The sequence below is a fragment of the Lagopus leucura genome, unplaced genomic scaffold (genome assembly GCF_019238085.1).
Source record: "Lagopus leucura isolate 7727_CA_CO unplaced genomic scaffold, USGS_WTPT01 Super-Scaffold_100009, whole genome shotgun sequence".
Classification (NCBI taxonomy): domain Eukaryota; kingdom Metazoa; phylum Chordata; class Aves; order Galliformes; family Phasianidae; genus Lagopus; species Lagopus leucura.
In genome coordinates, this window is record NW_024962266.1 from 1,922,033 (window position 1) to 1,943,095 (window position 21,063).

General features: G+C 37.3%; 1 protein-coding gene across 2 annotated transcripts in view; it reads right to left on the bottom strand.

Annotated features, from left to right (window-relative positions):
- The window catches only part of BRINP3 (BMP/retinoic acid inducible neural specific 3), a 181,722-nt gene that overhangs the window by 67,765 nt on the left and 92,894 nt on the right, over positions 1 to 21,063 (bottom strand). Inside the window, exons 2-3 of one of the 2 annotated variants that reach the window (XM_042873983.1) lie at positions 16,883 to 17,073; positions 7,970 to 8,160 (exon numbers count right to left, since the gene is read on the bottom strand). In XM_042873983.1, coding sequence (XP_042729917.1) covers positions 7,970 to 8,160; positions 16,883 to 17,073 — 382 coding nt within the window. The remainder of the gene's footprint in view (positions 1 to 7,969; positions 8,161 to 16,882; positions 17,074 to 21,063) is intronic. The other variant, XM_042873984.1, reaches the window with a different exon arrangement.

Sequence of the window (21,063 nt, forward strand, 5' to 3'; positions counted from 1 at the left end):
GGGAAGGGAAGGGAAGGGAAGGGAAGGGAAGGGAAGGGAAGGGAAGGATCTGAAGAACTTTTTAAATGATGGCAAGAGCTGTGTGAAAGCTGTTAAAGACTCTTGTTTACATTTGTCTTTTTGCAGCCTGTCTCAGATTAGAGTTTTCCTTTCCTATCTTTTCCTCTCCTCTTCTCCACCCTCTTCCCATCTCGTTCTCCATAGGATAATTATCTGAAGTCTTTCTGAAAGATCTGTCCTAGCATCTGCAATATGTGCTATTTTGTTGCTTTGAAGATATTTCACGCTGTGTGACCAACTAGGTGGCAATGTTATAACTCGTTGCACATATTCTTCTATGCAGTTTATCGAAAATATAATGAGACAATGCGGTCTGTATTAGAGGCTGCTAAAGTACATCGTGTTGCAGCTGCTGTGATGCATTGTGCCAATTATGTTGCTGAGTATGCATTCTGTGAGTGTTTAGTAAAATGTGATTGCATTAACTTGCTAGTTCTTCCCCCCCCCCCCACCCCCCCTCCATTTCTCTTACTGTCTTGGATAGTGAGGGTCAGATTCTCAAATTGTGTTCTTTTACACCAAATGAAGAACTGAGCTCTACACTACCTTTGAGGGAAAGCAGTTGTGGAGTTTCTACTTAATTAGAACTCCATTGTCCAAGTGAATTAAAGTTATTTTTAATTTCGTCGCTTTAAGCGCTCAAAAAATTATACGGCAATTATTCCTTGATCTTTACATTTTGTGTATTCTTAGAATTATTTAATGGCCCACACATAGCACTCATGATATTTTGTAACATCTGTGGATAATTTGGTCCAAAGATCTCCAACATCTCCCAGACATAAATATACAAAGCCTTAGATAGTTTAATTTTACAAACACATATTCAGTGCTGTGCAGCAGCATGTGGTACCAAGATGCCAGAGATACCAGAGACTGAGCTTCAGACAAGGAAGGGAAGTTCAGGGTCGCTCCTTAGCAAATAAACTCTGTTGAGAAATGCAATGTAATTGTTTCAGCGCAGCATTACAGTGCTACCATCATGTCATGTTCAGTATTTCACATTTTTGTTAATGTACAAGTTCTGTTGATGCTAGCTGTATGTACTAGCCTCTGTGCCATGAAGCATGGCACAGTCTAGCCAGGCTCAAAGAACAGAATATCAGCTAAGCTCACATTACTGAAAGGCCCTTAGGAAGAAGGTGATGCTCAAAACGTAGTGGAAATCAGAAACCAAAATACAGTTCCCAATTGGGCTGGTAAGATAAGATAATAATTTAAACTTAAACATTTATACCTATGCATATACATAGTTGAGTTGTAAAGCTTCTAACAAACTGTGAGATTTTCAAAGTAGCCTGCAGAAGTACTGAATTCTCAGCAAAATTTCATGGGAGTTTGCCACCTCAAGACAAAAGATTCATGGCTTTCCTTTGAAATGATTAATTAATATCACCATAAATACCTAATGCAGAAGATACAAACTTCTGAATAGGGACAGTGTCTTCTGGCTTTTACTTCCCTAGTGTGTTTAATTAAACTCACATTTACTATTTAACTTCTTCAATGGAGTCAACAGAAAACTGATACATTAAGCATTTTCAGCTCAGTGTTTCTAACTGTAATTTTACGAGTTAAAGCTCCTCCTGGGCACGAATCTTTTTGCTTCTTAAATTCTGGTCACTTACAAGACTTGGGTCTTAAATCCTTACCACAAACTAAAAAGAAAAATATTCGGCAAGAAGAGTTCAAGACCTAAACTTCAAAAGCTTCAAAATTTGGCAACAAAGAAAAATTGTGAAAATGTTTAGGATTCTTCAGGAATTTGACAACAGAATGAGTCTTTAGCTATTCAGCATTTCCACTTTTGATTACAGCAATTAATTGAAGCCACAGAAAAGCACACTCAAATAGGAGATATGAAAGAAAACAAAAAGAAGAAGGCAAGCTTTTTCAGACCAAACAAAGAAGCAAGCAGACAAACAAAAGGTCTGGATTTCAGAATGAGTTTTGAGTGAAAAGCTAATTTTATTACATTTCAGTTTCCTCTCTTGCAGCCTACAGTGAGTTGTTCATGGGTCAATTATAGGTAATCAGATATATTTACCATTACAATAGATCCCTCTATACACTATTTGTAATCTACAGTTTTCCAAGAAAACAAAGTGCTTAAATTTCTAATAGTTAAAAAAAAAAAAAGAAAAAAAAAAAGTGTTTTGGGGAAAGAAAAAGCAAATTGCACAATAAAATTTAATTGAAACGAGAGGGCAGATCCTCACGGATGGTTATTCATTCTCACTCAGATGGAAAAAATGGGCTGTAATCTGGCTGTAAATAGCTGCTGGAAAATTCAATTTATGCATCTGTTCTGTTCCCTCCTGTTCTTTTGATGCAACGTAGCTGTCCTTCAGCTGCTTGGACCCTAAGCTAACACCTACACTATTTACCTTCCCCAATGCCCTGAATCATTTTCCCTAGAAATAAGATCTGTTCTGGGACATAAGAAGATTTCCTCCAAAACACAGCTAGTATAGCACTTCGTTTTATTAAGCATCAGTGTTATAACTGCCTGACATAAATGTGTTTATCCCTTTGCAACATGTAGCAATATTATTCCATAATATTTAATCTTCCATGCTGTCAATGTGTTTCTTATCTTTTCTGCATAACTTCACTCAGCAAGCGATTAGCACAGCCTCACAATTATGGTCCTGTAAAGCACCCTGCTCTTCTCAACACAGCACTGCAAATCCTAGACAGGGGCTGGTAGCGGTGTGAGCTAACTCTCATTGATCACAGAGGTAGTTTGACAGTGGCATCTAACAAACAGGACTCGGGGTCACTTGTGTAGGAGCTTATACTACTGTCTCCCAGCTGTTAAGAGAGCAGAAAAAAGTTGGGATACTATGCATAGCCCTATCCAATCTACCCAAAACTGAAAAAGCCTCCTAACCAAGTGTTAGGAAGATGAGTGCTTGATCTCAGAGTAGTACAGGTCATTCTGCCACTGGGCAGCAACGAAACACATTATTAGAATCACAGAACGTGCTAAGCAAAGTTGTGAACTTCAAGTCTTGTTTACATCATCCATCAATCAGGTGAAGGGAAGAGATCGGTCATATTGATTACAGTCATTGGATAGTTCTGGGTTGTAGGTCGTTTGACCTTCCCCTGGACCTCTGATTATGATTAGATCTTCAATACATTCAAATTAGTATGGCTGTACACAGGCAAGAACAACACTGAGCAGGAGGAGCTGAGAATATTGCTTGTTAAAGATAACACAAAAAGAAAGAAAAACATTTGCTGGCTTTATTTGTATTATGCTTCCATAAGTTTAGAGGATTTTATCCAATACAAGGAGCGCACACTCCGTCATCCTAATATGCATGTTAATAGGGAGACTTAACAGCTGTCAGTGCATCTGAAGAGAAATGTTCATAAGAAAAAGCATCTAAAATGAGCACACAAGAGAAGTAATGTTGGATCTGTAATATTTCAAATACAACAGGATATGCATTCAAGTAAATGTGTATGCAAATTACATGCAGCCCCGAGGCTCTTGGAGAGTTTCCAGTGATGCCCTCGAGGCTGCAAACTGCTGATTTAGCATATGAGCCTAACTACTATCAGTAAAATGAATGCATTAAAATAATATTGGAAGAATGTACGTATCAGGGACTTTTAAATAAGGTAAATATTGGTATAGGATCTGGGTAGCTCCCATGAATATTTGATTTCCAGTTGGAAAATACTGTGATTTTGTGATTTTTCCTCATTTTATGTGGAATAAACAATGAAAACAATCAAAAATTGTGAATCTTTAATTAGTTGTACTCATGTTATTTTTGAGGATAATTATGCCACAACTATGAAACTTGATTACAAAAAAAATTGATTAACAAACTTGATTCATTAAGTACATCTTCTGTGCTCCTAACACCTTTTGATATTAATAAAATAAATAGGAATTAAACATGAATTCTCACTTCCCTCTCCCTAATACTTTTGTGCAATGTTGATCAACTTTTTAATAGAAAACCTTAAATATGAAACATCAAAATCTTATTTTTCTGATCAATTCCACACACTAATGTATCAAAACCTGTAAGAAAAGAAATTTGGGTAGCATACAACGCAATTAATTTGATATAAGGATACAATAATTTATTATTAATTTTCTTAAGTACATAAGGGACAAAAACATTAATTGTATGTGCTTTCCAAAGAGTGTCTGCCATTTTTGTTCTCAATATTTAAGAAAACAGACATATATGAGTAGTGGTGTTTTGTTTTGTTTTGTTTTCACAGAAGACTGAGCTTGAGCATCCTCATCTAATATGTGATCCATTGTTGATTTTGCTCTGTAAATTAAGAGACTTAATGGAACATTGTCCATATCCCATCTGCAAAGAACTTTGTCCTTAATTTGTTCAAGAAATATGAAAGAAAGAAGCTAGAAAAAATAGCAACTAAATGTCCAAACATGAAAACTGACAGAGTTTGCAAATGAAGGAGCTACTCGTTGTTATCCTAATACTTGACTGAGCACTGCTACAGATTTGCTAAATGCTCATCTTCACCCTGTCCTAGTCAAATTAATCTCTGGTGGTGTTTTATAAGCAACTGAAAGTCTCTCTCTATACCTGCATATTTAATTGTTTTCTCACTGCTTCACACCCATTAAATCTTACTGATAAATTACTAATTCACAATGCAACCAAAACCAAAACATCACTCTTGAAAAGTGGGCCCACCTGAACCTCATGATGTTCAATAATGTGACGTGCAAGGTGCTGCACTTGGATTGGGGCAATCTCAAATATGTGTACAGACTGGGAGAAGAACTCATGGGCAGCAGCCCTGCGCAGAAGGACTTGGAGCTCCTGGTGGACAAAAAGGTGGACATGAGCTAGCAGTGTGTGCTTGCAGCCTGGACTGCCAATGTTATCCCAGGCTGCATCAACAGAGAGGTGGTAGCAGGGACAGGGAGGAGATTGTTCCTCTCCACTCTGCCCTCATGAAGCTCCATCTGCAGTACCGTGCCCAGGTATGGGCCCCCCAGACATAGAAGAACGAAGATTTAGGTTAGATGTTAGGAAGAAATTATTTCATCAGAGAGTGGTGAGACACTGGAACAGGCTGCCCAGATAACCTGCATATGCTCCATCCCTGGAGGCATTCAAGGCCCTGAGCAACTTGATCTGGTTGGTGGCAAAAAACTCATGGTAGGGGGCTGGAACTGAATGATCTTTAAGGCCCCTTCCAACACAAACCATTCTATGATTCTATGATTCTCTTCCAAACCGTATATTTTGATTTGTGTTTTAAGTCTCGTCCATTCAGAATGTTTCTTCTTTTTTTTTTTTTTTTAAATTAAAATGTGCATTCCCCAAAAGATAGTTGAGTTTCTCATAGTGAGTATATGAGTAACAGAAATTATATCTATATTCTCAGTTCTCTGTTCCTGAAAACAACTTCAGTAGTACAGCAGTGTTAAATACTGCATATTTAAAAGCCATCCAGAATGTAAGCAAAATTTACTGACAAAAAAAGGAAGGGAAAACAAACAATTCAAACAACCCCTATCCTTTTAGTCTTTTTCTTTTCAATTAATTGAAACTTCATGTACATGCAGATGATGCTTAAGACATAAAATTGATATCTGTGTGTGAATCATAAATGATAAGATCAAATACTAAGTAGATTCAGAACATGTCTTCTTGTTATTGTTATTAACTGGACAACAATCAAAAAAATGATTGTGTATTGCTTGGAAAACTTACCATTCAGAATTTCAGGGCTTTATAAAATGAGCAGAAAACACCCCTACTTGTTCCATTACCTTCATATTGAAGTTTATACACCAAAGGGTGTAAGATAAACTGAGGAAACATTTATTGGATTGCTTTTGCAAATCCCTAATTCAACCTCTCATGCAAAAGAAGATATTGAGCAGGGTTGTGGTGAGCAAGGCAGGCATGGAAACTGTGTAAAAGGTGTCATCCCTCTCTTCCCTGGGTATCTCAGGAGGCACAGAGAGGGCCGATAGTCACCTCTGTGCTCAGGTCCTCAGGGTATCACTGCTGCTAAATGTGATTTCAGGCAGATCTGTGGAAAGCCTGCTGTTATCAGTTACCAGTACACATTTTAAGAAATAATCTGGGAAAATTCTATTTACAGCACGGGTCTGAAATGTTATTGGATGGTTTTCTGATGTAAAAACTGTATTGTTTCAAAAATCTGTGTGGGAAGAAAACAAAAAAATGCCTTCCCTGGCTGCTTTTGTGTGCCTAGCCTTCAATAGAAACAGGTTTTTTTGTTCAGTTAAGTGTTTTGACAATAGAAATCTGTAATGCAAATATATAAAATGAAGGTTTCATGTATCAGCACTGCTGCATCTGATGTGAAAACCATTTTCTAGAGACCTGCTGCACTCAATTACCCAAATCAGATTTGCCCATGGACTACAGCTTGCATTTGTATCCATTTCACGAACAGTGAGAGTGTGGAGAGAACACTGTTATGTTTGTAAAAAAACTTTGGGCATGTAGAAGATTCATTAACTAAATTGTTAGCAAGCACAGTTGAGTTTTGTAGTGTGGTAGAAATCTGCTTTAAAAATACAGCAAATAGGAGAAATCTCCTTCAGAGACAGCCTCACCTTTGTACTTTGGTATTCTAGCACTTTAGTTACCACTTCTTTCTTCCCATGAATTATGTTAATATAGAAGGAAAAAATTCTCCGTGCTTTGAAGGAAGCAGACTGGTTTTTAAAGATTTTTGCAGATCTGCATAACAAACAGCGAGACTGGGGATACAAGTCAGAACAGAGGAATAGGTAGCATCACAATCTGCAGCAAGATTGCACGACCGAGGCAGTCCTTAGATGAGATTGACTGGACTTTGTGTTTGTTCATCTCTATTTTCATCTGCGTTGCCTGAAGACCCTAACACTTCCCTACAGCTGACCAGTACTGAGCTGGGATTTGCTAACAAGATCAATGGGGCAGGAGGAACATCCTTCACATACTGGCAGACAAACAAAGCATTTGCTGCCGTGCCACAAATTCTTCGTGTATCCATATTTGTAAAGGATCTAACACTGCTGAGGAGGTAGATTTATATTTACTTGAGCAATAGCTAAGGTGGGTAGCAAGTGCATATTGCCATCGGATGGTCATAAATGAGTACTGTAGTTGAGGGTGGGAAGATTAAATAAGTGCAATGGATTTTAAATATTAAAAAAATATACCAGAATTAGTGTGTATTCAACTGTAAATTACATTTTGATTTTATCTTAAATTCTGGAAATGTACTGAGAGAGGTTATATCCAATAAGCAACATTATGGTAAAGATTTGAGCAAGAGAACAGTTGTTGCTTTATATAATATCTGCAGAGGTTCTGATCTTAGCCAAGCATCTCCCAGTGCTAAGGATGACCTGTTGTAGCTAGTAGGATAGAAAATAGGACTGTAGAATCAAGAGCTCTTCTTTTTTGGTTTTTTTTTTTTTGGAAAGATTAAAAAGTAATTAAATCAGAAGAGTACACTAAGCTACACTTTAAAACAATTTTTGAAAGAAAACATAAACTGTATGTAAACAGTATGTGTCTCTAGACAGATACAGGTTTGTCTATAAACACATTTTTTGAAAACATACGTGAAGATTTTCTCAGTGACGGAATATTATAAGGGCCATTCAAATTATGTATCACTCAACAAAAGTAATATTTTCCATGTGTTGCACCCTTTTCTAAACTATCATTTCTTTTACAAATTTAATGCTTTGATTCACATAAAAAAAAAAAAAAAAAAAAAAAAAAAAAAAAAAAAAAAAAGCGATTCAGAGAAACATGGTTATTTTCCTAATCAGTCTTTGCTTACTGTTTGAAATACATCTCTCCCGAAGAGCAGCTAGTGAATCTAGAAACACGTCCATGTGTTTGTCTCAGCAGAATCCCCATACCTTTATGGCAGTGGAAGCTATCTGGATGTGATGGAGTCTGCGCAGTGTGCTGTCCCTGTCAATGAAGTAGGAGGCTGCGAGCTGGTGCAAGGTCTCCAGAGTCACCACAGAGCTGTTGGTGCTGAAATCACTTCCATCTGACCTCTTGCTCAGCTTCCTTTTGTCCACAAAAATTGTGAGCGACTCCTCTCCTGCATACAGAAACAGAAACCACAGTCTCCATCAGTGACATCCTCTGCATCTCCTGTTTTGCCAGAAATAAGGTGTCAAGTTGATGCTTGCTACAGCTATTAGATAAACCTCCCTGGTGGTAAATTGAGGTACTTCAGTGCTTAAGCACATGCACAAGAGCTTTCACGGACTCAGTTCTTAATAGGATTTCAGATGACCATTTTCAGACAAGAAGTTATAAGGTTGGTTTTTATAAATACACTGCCCACTGTCAGCATGTAACCTTGCTCTTAAATTTTTCTGGAAAAAAAAAAAGATAAAAAAAAACAGAAAAAAGGAGGGGAGGGGAGGGGAGGGGAGGGGAGGGGAGGAAAACTTCTAAAACACAGATGGTCTTCCAAAAGCAAAGAGAAGCATCTGAGGTTGTGGTTCTCTCACTTTTTTCTCTAAAGAGATGTGGAAAAATGCTCTAGAGTTTAGAAAATTTAGCTCCCACAAGATAATTAAGAAAAAAGCAAAACAAAATCTCATTTGATTTACTAAGTATGCTCTTAAAAACAGTTTGAGTACAGACCTAATGGTGATGAATTTTTAAGGAATATCCCAAATTAATTGTTTACTTCATAGATCTTTTTTTTCTTTTGCCTGCATTTCAGGCTAAGCAAAAAACTCATTAATTAGTGATGTGTCTAAACAAAACACTTTACTTTGAAAAGTGAATTGGAAAAGTAAATTATCAACTCAGTATTTTCTTGTGTGCAACTTAAGTACCACAGAAGCACTTTTCTCAGTTTCCAAACATTTGTTTGGTAGCTACCACTCTTCAGTGTTAATCTGCTCAAGAATCAAGGGATAATGTCATCTACCTGTGTTTCAGGTGCTGAGCAGCTCCACAGAATGCTGTTTCCTTGATCCTGGAAAGGAAACTGCCCTGATATGTTCTGACTTGCCACTTGTTCTAGTTTCACTGCTCACCCATCTGCCATAGTGGCATTTTGCCCAATTCATAGGATGGGATGCCAATTTCAGGCAGGCTTATGTGCCAACAAATATAGCTGTAGAGGGATAATATGTAGGATGAAAACATGACGTCTTCTTTAAAAAGAGATAATCTTGGTGGTGAGCAATGCTAGATGAAAAATGCATGCCTCCACACAGGACAACACACCTGCTGACGTGTTTTAATTATACACAGCTACCTCTTCTTGCAAAATTCATTTTTGTTTGGAGAAAGAGAAGTGTGTTCAATGTTAATCAATGGGTCTTACAGTGTTTCCCAATGCCTCCCAAAGTTAGAGGACAGACAGGACCTTCAGTGCTTATACAGGCAAAAGCTGTGGTTATCCAGGATTCTATTACCTAGCCAGGCCTGCTGGGCTCATCCACTGTGTTCACTTTGTCCTGGAAGGGACAGCTGCTGCCCAGGCCATTCCATATGGAGTCTGAATCAGTTTTTTGCCACTCTGCTCATGCTTACTCCCCTGTAGTTTCCTAATGGGAGATTTCTTTTTCTGCACATGCAGCCATCAAAGAGGGAATTAATTGTTTGAACTCCCAAGAACTAGGAATTAAAGCAGCCTCCATAAATAACAGTGTTTCCCCATCCACCTACCTAAGCTTTCTGCTGTAATTAATAGACAAGCATTCATATTTAATATCAAAATCTCCAGCAAGGCAGGCTGAGATCATCTGGCAGGAGAAACTTACACATATTGTATTAGCACAGGCTCATGTGCTATGTTTTGCCACACCATCCTGACACAATGGTAGTGCAGGTCTTGTGGCCAGGTGGGCCATTATGCACATCAGGGTGCTTCCTCACTGGTGGCACTGAGCAGAGAGCTGGAGGGCAGTAGCTTCTCATGGATGGTGCCACAAAATCTGGTCAGAGTTCCAGCATTGCTGGTGTTCAGTTATGCCTATGAAAAAGCCTGCCTTTTCAAAACGCACCCTGCAATGCTAGTCAGTATTTCTGAAATGAAGAGCTGAGAGTGAGCTGAGAGTGGAGCCAGGGGCCACGGGCTCTGTGCAGCTGTGTGTGGTACTGTGAAGACACAGCTATATCGGAGCAGACGATGCCACAGCTCACAGGGGGTAAGCACTGAATCAGTGATCAGTTCCAGCAGCGCAGAAAAGTTGCAGAAATTCATTAAGGGATCTAATTTACTTTTCACCCTTTTCCAGGTGTCTCATTTAATGTATTTAGATTAAAGTGACTTTTGCAATCAAATTTCCACTGAAAATAGCTTATAATGAATTGTAAGGTAAACGTGAGAAATCTCTGGAAAGTAAAGGAAAAAAGAGGTTCTTTGTGTTTCATAAGCTGGCACGCCACCCTGCTTCCCCTGGCAAACTCACAGAGCCCTTTTGATTGATCTATGCTATGTTATTAGTAGAGATAGTGGGACCGTTTCCATCCAGATCATATTTCAACAGAGTCCTGATAGGCTTTATTATTATTAAAACAGAGTTTGTTTATTTTTCTCCCATCAAACATGCTTGTTCTCCAGGAGGCAAAGATCAGTGCAGTGAAAAACCTCACATTTCCAAAATGTATCTCAAAAATGAAGTGTTCTGCGTTGCTTTGTTTTGTTTTGATCAGAAAATGTCAAGAAAAATAACCTTTGAATCCCCTCACAGCTATCACATCATACTGTCCTCACTGGTCCCACTCAACTGACCCATGCCTGCCACAGCAGCTGCCAGTGGGCACGATTTGGCAGGCAGATCCCCCAGCAGCACTCTGCTTATCCCCAGCCCTGTAGTCCTGTTCCTGCTCCACAACAGATATGTGCTATTCCCCGTGATCTGTAACCAAATAGAGATCACATCAGATTACATTTCCCAAACACAAAGGAAGCTTTCTCTTCCAAACTCTCTGCGTTGTTCTTGGATGGCATCTCAAACTAATTCATTGCTGATATTCTCAAGCACTACAGTGATAATGGGTGCAATTAGGTGTATTTCAAAAATATGTGATGTCCAAAAGGCACCTGGTTGATTCAAGAAGTATTTCAGCTGATTTGGCACTTATTAGGGAAAGGATTAAGATAGGTGAAACAAGCAGAGAACTCCACCATATTCTGTTACTTGGGCTCCACCATGTTGCTGCAGAGTGGTAACAGGGTTCTGTTCGCACACAGAGAAATTGTGAAGGAACATCACTGCTTCATATTCGATTAGCAGGAGAGAATTTGAATTTTACATTAATTTAGGCAAAATTAAACCCATAACAAAAGAAATGTTCCTGTCACATTATAAATGTGGAAGAATCTTGTATTTTTTTCTCTGTCTATCAGCTACCATGACGGAAAAGGCTAAGAAGACATCCAGACTAAAAAATAAAGCTAAAAAATAAAGCTGTGCTTTCTGTAATCTCTAGAAGCAGTATTCTATCTATTTCACAAAATCCAAGGATCAATTAAGTTCACTTTCCTGGGGTTAAAAGAAATAGTGCAATGACATTTGGCCATTCTAATAAAACAATCTGATATAATCTAATGACTGGTTTAAGAAATCAGCTGTTTTACTTCCATTCAGCTCCTGTCTCTAATGAAAATATTTATGTGTGGGCTGGGAACTGACATTCACACTATAGGCTGACCTTGGCAAAATACATACAAATATCCACGTAAGCCCCAGAATTCACAAGCTTATACTTTAGCTTTTATATTCTATTCATTTATTTCTAGGTTAATATGAGCAAATTTTGAAGGATTTGTGTGTAAATTTCCAAGCTGAGAAAACTTTTTTACATGCTGATTTTTCAGAAAATGAAGTAAATTAAGTGTGCAGAAATTTACCTAGACAAATAACCTATCCATGGCCAGTAAGATAGAAGACTTCTGAACAATAGTTTATAGACAGCATTCAGAAATTAGCAATTAATCTTCAGAAATTATTTAAATAAAAAATGCAAATAACTATCATTGGCACATTAGAATTAGAATTATGCAGTGACAATTGTAACTAAATAGAAATGTCTACTAGAGTAAATATATATGGTTACACAGAATAAAACATATTCATGTGATTTAAATGCTTAATGCTATTTTCTGCCTCAGTTATTGAGAGAATGTTTTCTTGTGCCACAGCTTTATAATGATGAAAGGTTCACATGCCTCGATGTTTCATATTTTCATATGTGGATTGGGTAGGGATAGGAAAATGTGATCCAGGCAACTCACAACAGTGTTTGCCAGAAAATGAGGAAATTATAAAGAAAGGATAGCACTCAAAGGTAGATGTATCTAGCATCAACCACAGTTACTTGCTTAAAGCTCTGTGTTCATATATGTGTATGTATCATAAAAATACATGAAGGTTTTGGCCTATAAACTTATCCAAAGTTCATGATTAAATATAATATGTCAGTTGCAATAGTTGCAATGCAATATAGTAATTAAGACATATAATGCAATTTTATTAAAACAACAACAACAAAAACCCAAGAATGTGCCATGAGGATTTGGTCAGGTCGTTTTCCTGAAGTCAAACAGATGCTGATGAATGTGCATAGCTTCAAATAGTATCTAAATCACTGCTAGGCCAGATGTGAATACAGTGCACACTAATTCAACATATATATCCTCTCTGAAAGGATTTGAGTATTTCCTTCCTTCAGCACATAGAGAGGGAAAAGAAAGAGAACAGATTATTTTTTTTTTAACTTCCCTTTAACTTTCATAATATTAAATGCTGAAAAACTTACTGACCCTTGGAGGGTTTGAAGGTCCAACGCTAAATTTTTGAGTTTCTTTCTCACATTAATCATTTAAGACTGGATTCTCCCTCCTTTACTTGCCAATTATTTATTCCTTACCCTCACTGAGCATCACAGAAAGCAAAATTCATATCAGCAGTTAGTGCAAATGATCATAAATTCTTTAGAATTCATAGAATTCACCAATTTACATCACCAGAATATATCTCCCATCTCTGTACACAGTGCAATGTCCTTTTTACTCAGGATAGTAAAGGTGTGAATACTAAACATGTTTGCAGAACTCTAATCAGTGCAGAGGAGAATGACAAGAGGTTGGGGTTAAACTGATTTGCTGATGCCTGCTAAGATGGTCTGTAGTAAAGAAAACAATTACTTTCTTTTTTTTTTTCTGACTGACCCAGACAGGTGAATGTATTGATGATCTGGTAATGAGCACTTTGAGCAATTATGACTGACAATAAGAGAAAAAATCTCAATCTGCAACATTTGAAATTACCATTTGCCATTCAGCCAATTGGCTTCTGATGCTCTAATTTCATAACAAGCCTTGGCAACCTACTGCAAATTTGTTTATTGGGAACAGTTACAATTTTTCCAGATGCCAAGGTAACCCAGTCTTCATCTTGCAAAGCACCATAATCAGACTTAAGTCCCCCAAATGGCAGGAATAAGGATGTATCATTTCACTGTAGTGTGTCACTACATTTCATGTAGTGTGTTACCTTTTATTTCCTCATCACAGAATCAATTAGTTCGTTAAGCAACCTTGACATCCACACACAAGGCAGTGTTAAAATGAATGCATCTAAAGTGGGATCCACTGACATTTTTACCCTGCACTTATTCCACAGTGGTGCCCTAGGCTTCACAATAACTTCTTTAGCTCACTGTTCCGTCCTGTTTGTTGTAAACCATTCAGGTTTATGGCGGCTGATGCTTTTCTATCTTATGGACTTTATCATTATGCAACTGTTATTGCATCATGCTGTAGGCAAGCAAAAGAGAAAAGAAAAAATGTAGAAAAAAAAAAAGAAAAAAAGATTGTGTGCTGTTTCTCACTCAAAGGAGAATCTTTGATTATTGGAAGTGCTAGCTGGAAGCTAACAGAGAATTCAGAAATACATTTCACAGAATCAGAAAATTATTTATGCTGGAAGGTGGTGGTCATGGAGCCCAATCCCTTGCTCAAAGCAAGTCTAATTAGATAAGATACTCAGGGCTTTGTCCAAAAGAGTCTTCTCTTACCTTTCCCCTAAAGCTGTTCTGGACAGCCAATATTTTTTGCTGGATTGTGTAAATTTGCAGATTTGCTAAAGCTTGCAGGACACGTGTCATCCCAGAAGAGCAGGGAAAATTACCTCACCTACTAGCTATGGCCCACCTCAATACCATATTCCCATTTATATACAAAATTGAAAATCATCTCTTCTTTTTCTACAAATTCGATTCTGTGTACAGCTAATGCAAAAGCAGAAGAGGTTACTCCTATACACAAGCATGAGAATTTATTCATGAATGTACTGCTGAATCTTGGCTTTTGCTCTGCATCACTGGATTGCATAGCGTCCTTGCATCGTGCAACTTGAAGTTGCTCATTGCGGGCATTTAACTTTCTTTACGTCGCAACCAGATAAAATTTACATAAGAAATAGAAGCAGTGAGAAATGTCATTTTCCACATTATCTGTGGAATCATGAAAAATATAACTTCTCTAAATCCTCGATTTAGAATGCTCTTGAGAATTGTGTGCCTGTGTTTGTGAACAAAGGCTAGGGAATGCATCACAAACAACCATGTGGAAGAGTTCCCTTTATGGTCAAAAAGGGATATTCATGAAAGCCAAACGGTCACAGAGGCACACAAATCTTACAGCAGGATCTCTGATTTGCCAAGTTTTCCTTTGTGGCCATGCATGCAATCAGTTTGGCCTTCTGATTTCAAGAAGCTGCATAAGCAACAAAGCTTTCAGAATAAAACTACTCATAATTAAAGAAAAAGTATGAATACATTATAGAAAGAAAAGAATCAAATTAAGTGTTAAAACACAGATAAGCATCTCTAGGAATCCCCATTCAATTTAACTCCCAAATGAGAACTAGCACTTACAGGAAAGTATAGGGTTATTAGCTACCATATGAAAGCATTTTTAGAAATTACTAATTTCCTATAATTATTTTAATCAGCCAATTTTTCAAATTATTCACCACCCATCCAATGATAATGGAAGGTAGCAGGTGTGCCTTAAATTATGTCTTAAAATTGAGGCTAGAGACCTAAATCAAAGCCCATCAAAGTTAATATTAAAAAAATCCCTTTGATTTCATTAAGCTTTGACAGAGCCCAGAAGTCAACACAGTCTACCTCTTAGTGGTGAATTTTTGCAAGTATGTGGCAGTTACTGCATTTTAGGGCCTTTATGAAGTGGTATCAAGAGGGGCAAGAAAAGGATACTGTACCCCAATTTCTCTGCAGGAGATCTTAAGGCTTTGGGCACTATACCTAATTCAGTTTAAAGCTGGAATTGCTGAGTGTCTTTAGAAGAACTGTCTTCAGGTTTTAGTTTTTACTTAGGGCTATGCTTTACGAAAGGCATTCAGTCTGTAGCTCTTTTGTGATCAGCGTGTGCTGGTTTGTACTTGTGAAAGAGCAGTTATACTTGGGTTAGACTGTTTTTCTTTAATTGTTAGATCCAATCCCAACTTCAAAGTGAATTTGATGATATAGCAGTTAATATAAAAAATTATGTTAATAATTGTCAAATAGCCAATAATAATAACTAACCTTTAACAGTGGATAATCTTTTCATTAAGATACCTGCTGCAGCCAAATCTTTATTTATTGTGCTTAAATGTTTTGAGCAACATTTTCTTTCTATTCTGCAGTTAATTTTGCTGTTCAGGTGTGCCATATGCACAATAAAATAGATGCCTGTTTTTTAAAAGGATCCTTGAATGAAATAAACACATTGAGTATTTAAAAGGCTGGGAATTTTATCCCAAATTCATGGTCAGCACGTGTAATTTGTTTTTACAGTGCTAATGGTGATAGATTTACTGTAGAAATGCTAGTTCTGAAAATATGATAGGAATGCATTAATTATTATAATTTTAATATCTACAGTAAGATGGAATTTTACCTTGCTTCTAGAACGGTCTTCTGCAAAGGAGATCAGTTCTGAGCCATTTCAGTTGTTACAGATATCAGCCAAAAGAGAATGGGAAGGCAGTCATTTCCCTAATCTATGGTTAAATATCTGTTATGAAATGTGCTAAAGAGGACAATTCCTCAGGTGGATAAAGGATTTTGACAATACTGTCCTGCTGGAAGGATACTCAGTCACTAGAATTATCTTTAATATAATCAGCCACCAAGGGATAAAGCTGCATTTCTAAAATGTCAGTTCATTTTGCGATGCCTAGATGGGTCATCTCAGGCACTAATTATCTTTCATTCAGAACAATTTACATTCTCTTTTGAACATTATGCATCTTCACTGGATTTCTTCAATCCATTTTGTTACTGGATCCCAATTACACACCAGGCTTTCCAGATTAATCTGTTTGTTGGGTTTGTTACTTCATCTCTGGAGTACTGTGATGCAGCCAGGCACTGCTGTAATTTGTTATCTGTCAAATTATTGTAGGGAACTCTCATAGAATAATGTGCTCTCATTTGTGACTTCTCAGTGCAGAGCAGTGTCCCCAGAAGGCCAGGATCATGCACACGAGGATCTCAGGTAAAGTATCTCAGCCTTAGCAACAGGCATTCTTATCTTATTGTCCCTGAAACTGTTTACACAGAATCAATAAAACAAAGTTTAGCATCAGCAGAAAAAAAGGACCCATAAGGCTTGAAGAAAAAACTTACTCATGTACTATAAAATCTATCCCAGGGCAGCAGCTCAGCTTAACTGCTGAGAAAGAGAGTACCACAGTTTTACAAGGAGTTCAGTTAGCCAACACTTTCAGTTCAGTTAAGTCGAAAACATGCACCATATTGTCAAGAGTTAACCCTACCTCCCAAGGTAGCTGAGAGTAGGAAGTGCGTCCCATATTTCTTGATCAGGTTCTCTGTGATCTGCTGAAGCGTTGGGCGACGTCCTAGTAGCCTTATGTTACGGAAGAACTCAGGGGCAAGTGGCAGTGGGGAGCCAAGAAAATTGCGTCTTTCAACAGCAAGATTGTTTACTTTCCAGCGGCCAAACTCTCTGCAAAGGAAAGTAATTCTCATTCAGAAATATGTCATTCAGACAAATGCCTTCATTTGCAAACTACTCTGCTTCGTCGACTAGCTGGAGGCAACTGGCAGGGTATTACAGCAAGGCTTGACAGTGACACTCTGTCATGTGTTATAAGCATAGGACAAGCAACAAGTGTTATTTATTAGAAGGGGAGGAAGTGCTCTGTTACAAAACCATCGTTTGGAAAAATAAATAAATAAAAATTGAGGGTGCTCCTCTTCCCATTTTTCCTGTTTATTTCCTGGTGTGACTATAACCCTAGAACAACCAGATTTGCACTTAGGTACATAGTTGGCTACTTCAAACAATGTAGAGAAACACTATTGCAATACATTTTCAAAAGTTTTCTGTACTTTTGTTCTCCATTCAGAGTAAATATGCAGATTGCAAGTCTGATTCCTGAAAACAGATAACTTCAGCCAAAGGAGGGACAAAAATGAATTTAAAAAATGTTCCCCTTCCCCTCTGCAAGATACTTCAGTCAGAGCAGGGAAAACAAACAAGTCAATTACACAGTAATAAACACATCTTTTATTCATTTACTTACCAATTAAGCTACCAGATACTTATTAGCAGAAGAGCTCATTGCTTTCAACTTAGCTAAGACACTTAGCACCTGTGTTACCCTTGCTTTTGCGAGGTACTCTATAGTCTCTTTTGGCTGCAGACTGGAATACTGTGAGAATTAAGTCCAAGGCAACCTTTGGACTGCGGTTTAGCTACTGCTTTGTCAAGTCCTTTGTAAAGCATGTCAATTAAGATTTGTCCTCAGATAAGACTGTAGGAAGGCAAATAGATTAGAGAGCTTAAAGATCCTACTGAAGGTCCCAGCTAAATATAGTACAATATTCATTTACACAATTAACACAAAAGACAAAAATCAAGTTTGCAGCTAGGAAATAAATCTGAGAGATATTTGAAAAAAAAGCAATTGCATGGGACTGAATGAATAAAATGAGTTATGTAATATTTAAACATTTTTTTTTCTGTATTCAGTACTTTAAAATCCACATGTATGAATGAGAACCAAATTAATACAGTTTTGTGTAGTCCTAACATACAGTAACATACTCTTGTAGATCCAAAATGCCTTTTCACCAGGGTAGCCATACACACGTAACAGGCAATAATTTGGTGCAGCTATTTCATAGGTCTTTTTTGTTGGCTTTGTGGTGGTGGTGTGTGGTCATTTTGTTTTGTTTTTAATTCAGTTACCATTTTTTAATGCTTTGTTCTCATAAATTTATTTTCATTGTAAGAATCCAGAAATCTAATAATGTTTTTTTTTCATCCTTTATGGAACTACAGCATATTAGTAGGAATAGCTGAGAAAACTAAAGCAGAAATATTTTTACCTTTAAAATATAAGGCTAACAGTTGGTCATAGTGACTACAGTAATGCAGTAAATACAGTGTATTAACTTGAATTGTAAATGTACTTCTCAAGTGAAAGTAAAAAGAAATAAGGAAAACATTTTTCTTTTAATTTTATTTGAATATGTCCTTCTGGATATGTTTTTGTGGTTTTATTTATTTCTACCTTCCCTTCTTCCTTCTCCTTTCCTTCCTGCCTTCACTGACCATATGTACGACCCTCTTTTAATGCAGCCAGAACAATGTCACTAGATGGTTCTTGCTAATACATCAGTAAGTTTGAGACTGAAAAAGAAGCCAATCTCCAAGAAAAAATATCAAATTCTAAGTTAAAAGCTGATGCTCAGTATTTCTCAGAATTTCTTAATAATCTGCTGTAGGATTTGACTACTTTCTGTATTCAGAGAGAACATTTTCTTTTCAGATTAAACACCACCAACTTGAGTTTCCAATTCTTTGAGCTTTTAATGCACGTCTGGTAGATTAAAGGCTCTTCTAAATGCTAGGCATGTTCTGCACAACTAATTACAGCTCTTGTCTGAATCATTTCTTAACCTTGGGCTAACTGTGTCGACTGATACCTTTTGTGTTTCTTTCCAAACAGTGTTTTAGTTGATACAAAGTTTTACAGCTCTTCTCCAAAAGACAGAAAAACTAGAAAAATGGTGATCTCACCCATATTAAATTCAGAAGCATTAAGTTCAAGTCCTCCCACTCTACTGAAAGTCTTTTGTTTACTGAATTTAGGGATTCATTTATTCTAGTACTATGATTTTTTTTTTTTTTTGCTTAATTAGTCAGACCTGAGTTAGAGAACCTCCCTTCCACAGTTTTTGCTGCAGAAAGATTGTTTTGCCATAACTTAATTATTTCAGAGAGAGCAACCAGGCTCTGTTTTGCTTTTTATTTTGAGTATATCAGTGCAAATAATTACTGTTGCAGCAAGTAGTCATCCTTTCAAATTCACTGTTGTAGAAACTGAGGAGCTGACATTTTTAAAAAACAGACATTTTACTTTACTCGTTTGAGGTGAAGCTTTTAAAGCACTTACTAACTAGCTTACACCTTTTCCTGAAGTCTTTCTTAAATAACGTCTTTTGGAACCTTGACAGATGAAGACCTAAATACCCTGAGAGAGATGAGAGGAAATGTCCTGTCTGAAAATAAGAGGGACACAGGACAACAAAAATAAGCTGCCTGACTTCATGACAGCTGATACACAGACGAGGACAAGCAAGAAGTCACAAGCAGCTTCTCCAACAGGAAACATGAGAAAAGATTACAGACTTCCAAAATAAGTGAGTTGATGGGAGTAAAAAGTGAGAGGAGATAAACTAGGGCTGGAGTTCAGGATAGAAATTTACTCTACATTGTTTTCAAGAATGTTGAGTGGGAAGGCCATTTCTAAATATGCAAGAGTCACTATTAACTGCTGTTTTGAATATAGAATTACTTTCTCATTAAAAAAAAAATCACTACAAGTAAACTTGCATCATGATGTTCCTTTTACATTGTATATAAATATGTATATAAATAAATATATACATAGATTTCTCTGAAAAACAACAGTTTCAAAGAATTCAATAATGCTATTTGATAGAGCAAATTCTCAGCTACAAAACACTTTTTAAACACAGTCACCACCATTAGCAATTCATTTTCACCAGTGATGAACAAAAGTCTGCATACTGCACTCATAAATATCTGCACCAGTGGAGGCGATCCACTGTTTTATCACTAGAAAAATATCACCCACACAGTCCATCTTTCATCAGCTTGAACAGAAGAAAGTTAGAAGGAGCCAAATCCAGGCTGCATCTTGAACTTTTTCATCGATGGGGAATTCACATTTCATCGCTCCATGAACTGCCGTTTTAACTTCAGCTCCTAGTGGTGGCACTATGTCTCGTCACTGGTAATGATACAATCCAGGAAAATGTCACCTTCTGCCTCATATTGTTTCAGCAGGACCTGACAAACTTGCATGAGGTGGTCCTCCTGTTCCTGTGGGACCCAGCCAGCACAAACTTTTCTATATTCCAGTGTTGCCACCATTGTTCCTATTGCACTAAGACCAATATTCAGCTGCATACACAGTTCCCTGATAGTAATCCACTGATTTTTGCAGATGAGCTGATCAAGATGCTCTTCATTTTGTAGTGTGACAGCTGTTTGTGGTCATCTGAAACATGGCTTTTCTTTCACACCACATTTCAACTGCAGAGAAGCACCACCCAACACTTTCCTGTCCTCACATCCACCTGTTTGGTCTCCATACACTTCCAGCAATTGTTGAACGAATGTTAGTGGGTGTAATTTTTTTCACATGGAGGAAATCTCGTAACTCCCAGGCTATGCAGAAGTTGCATGGCTTGATAATTTTTATATTCTTCTATTTCTTTTAATATGCAGTTGGTTCAAAATGAATGCTTCCAATTTATTTCCACGGAAACTACAACAGGGACAAAGAGCACAATGACACTAGACCAGACTTTCAGTATAGCCGCCACCATTAGATATGCATTTTTGCCAGCAATGGACAAAAGAGCCTGCATGCTGCACTCATGAAAATCTGCACCAATG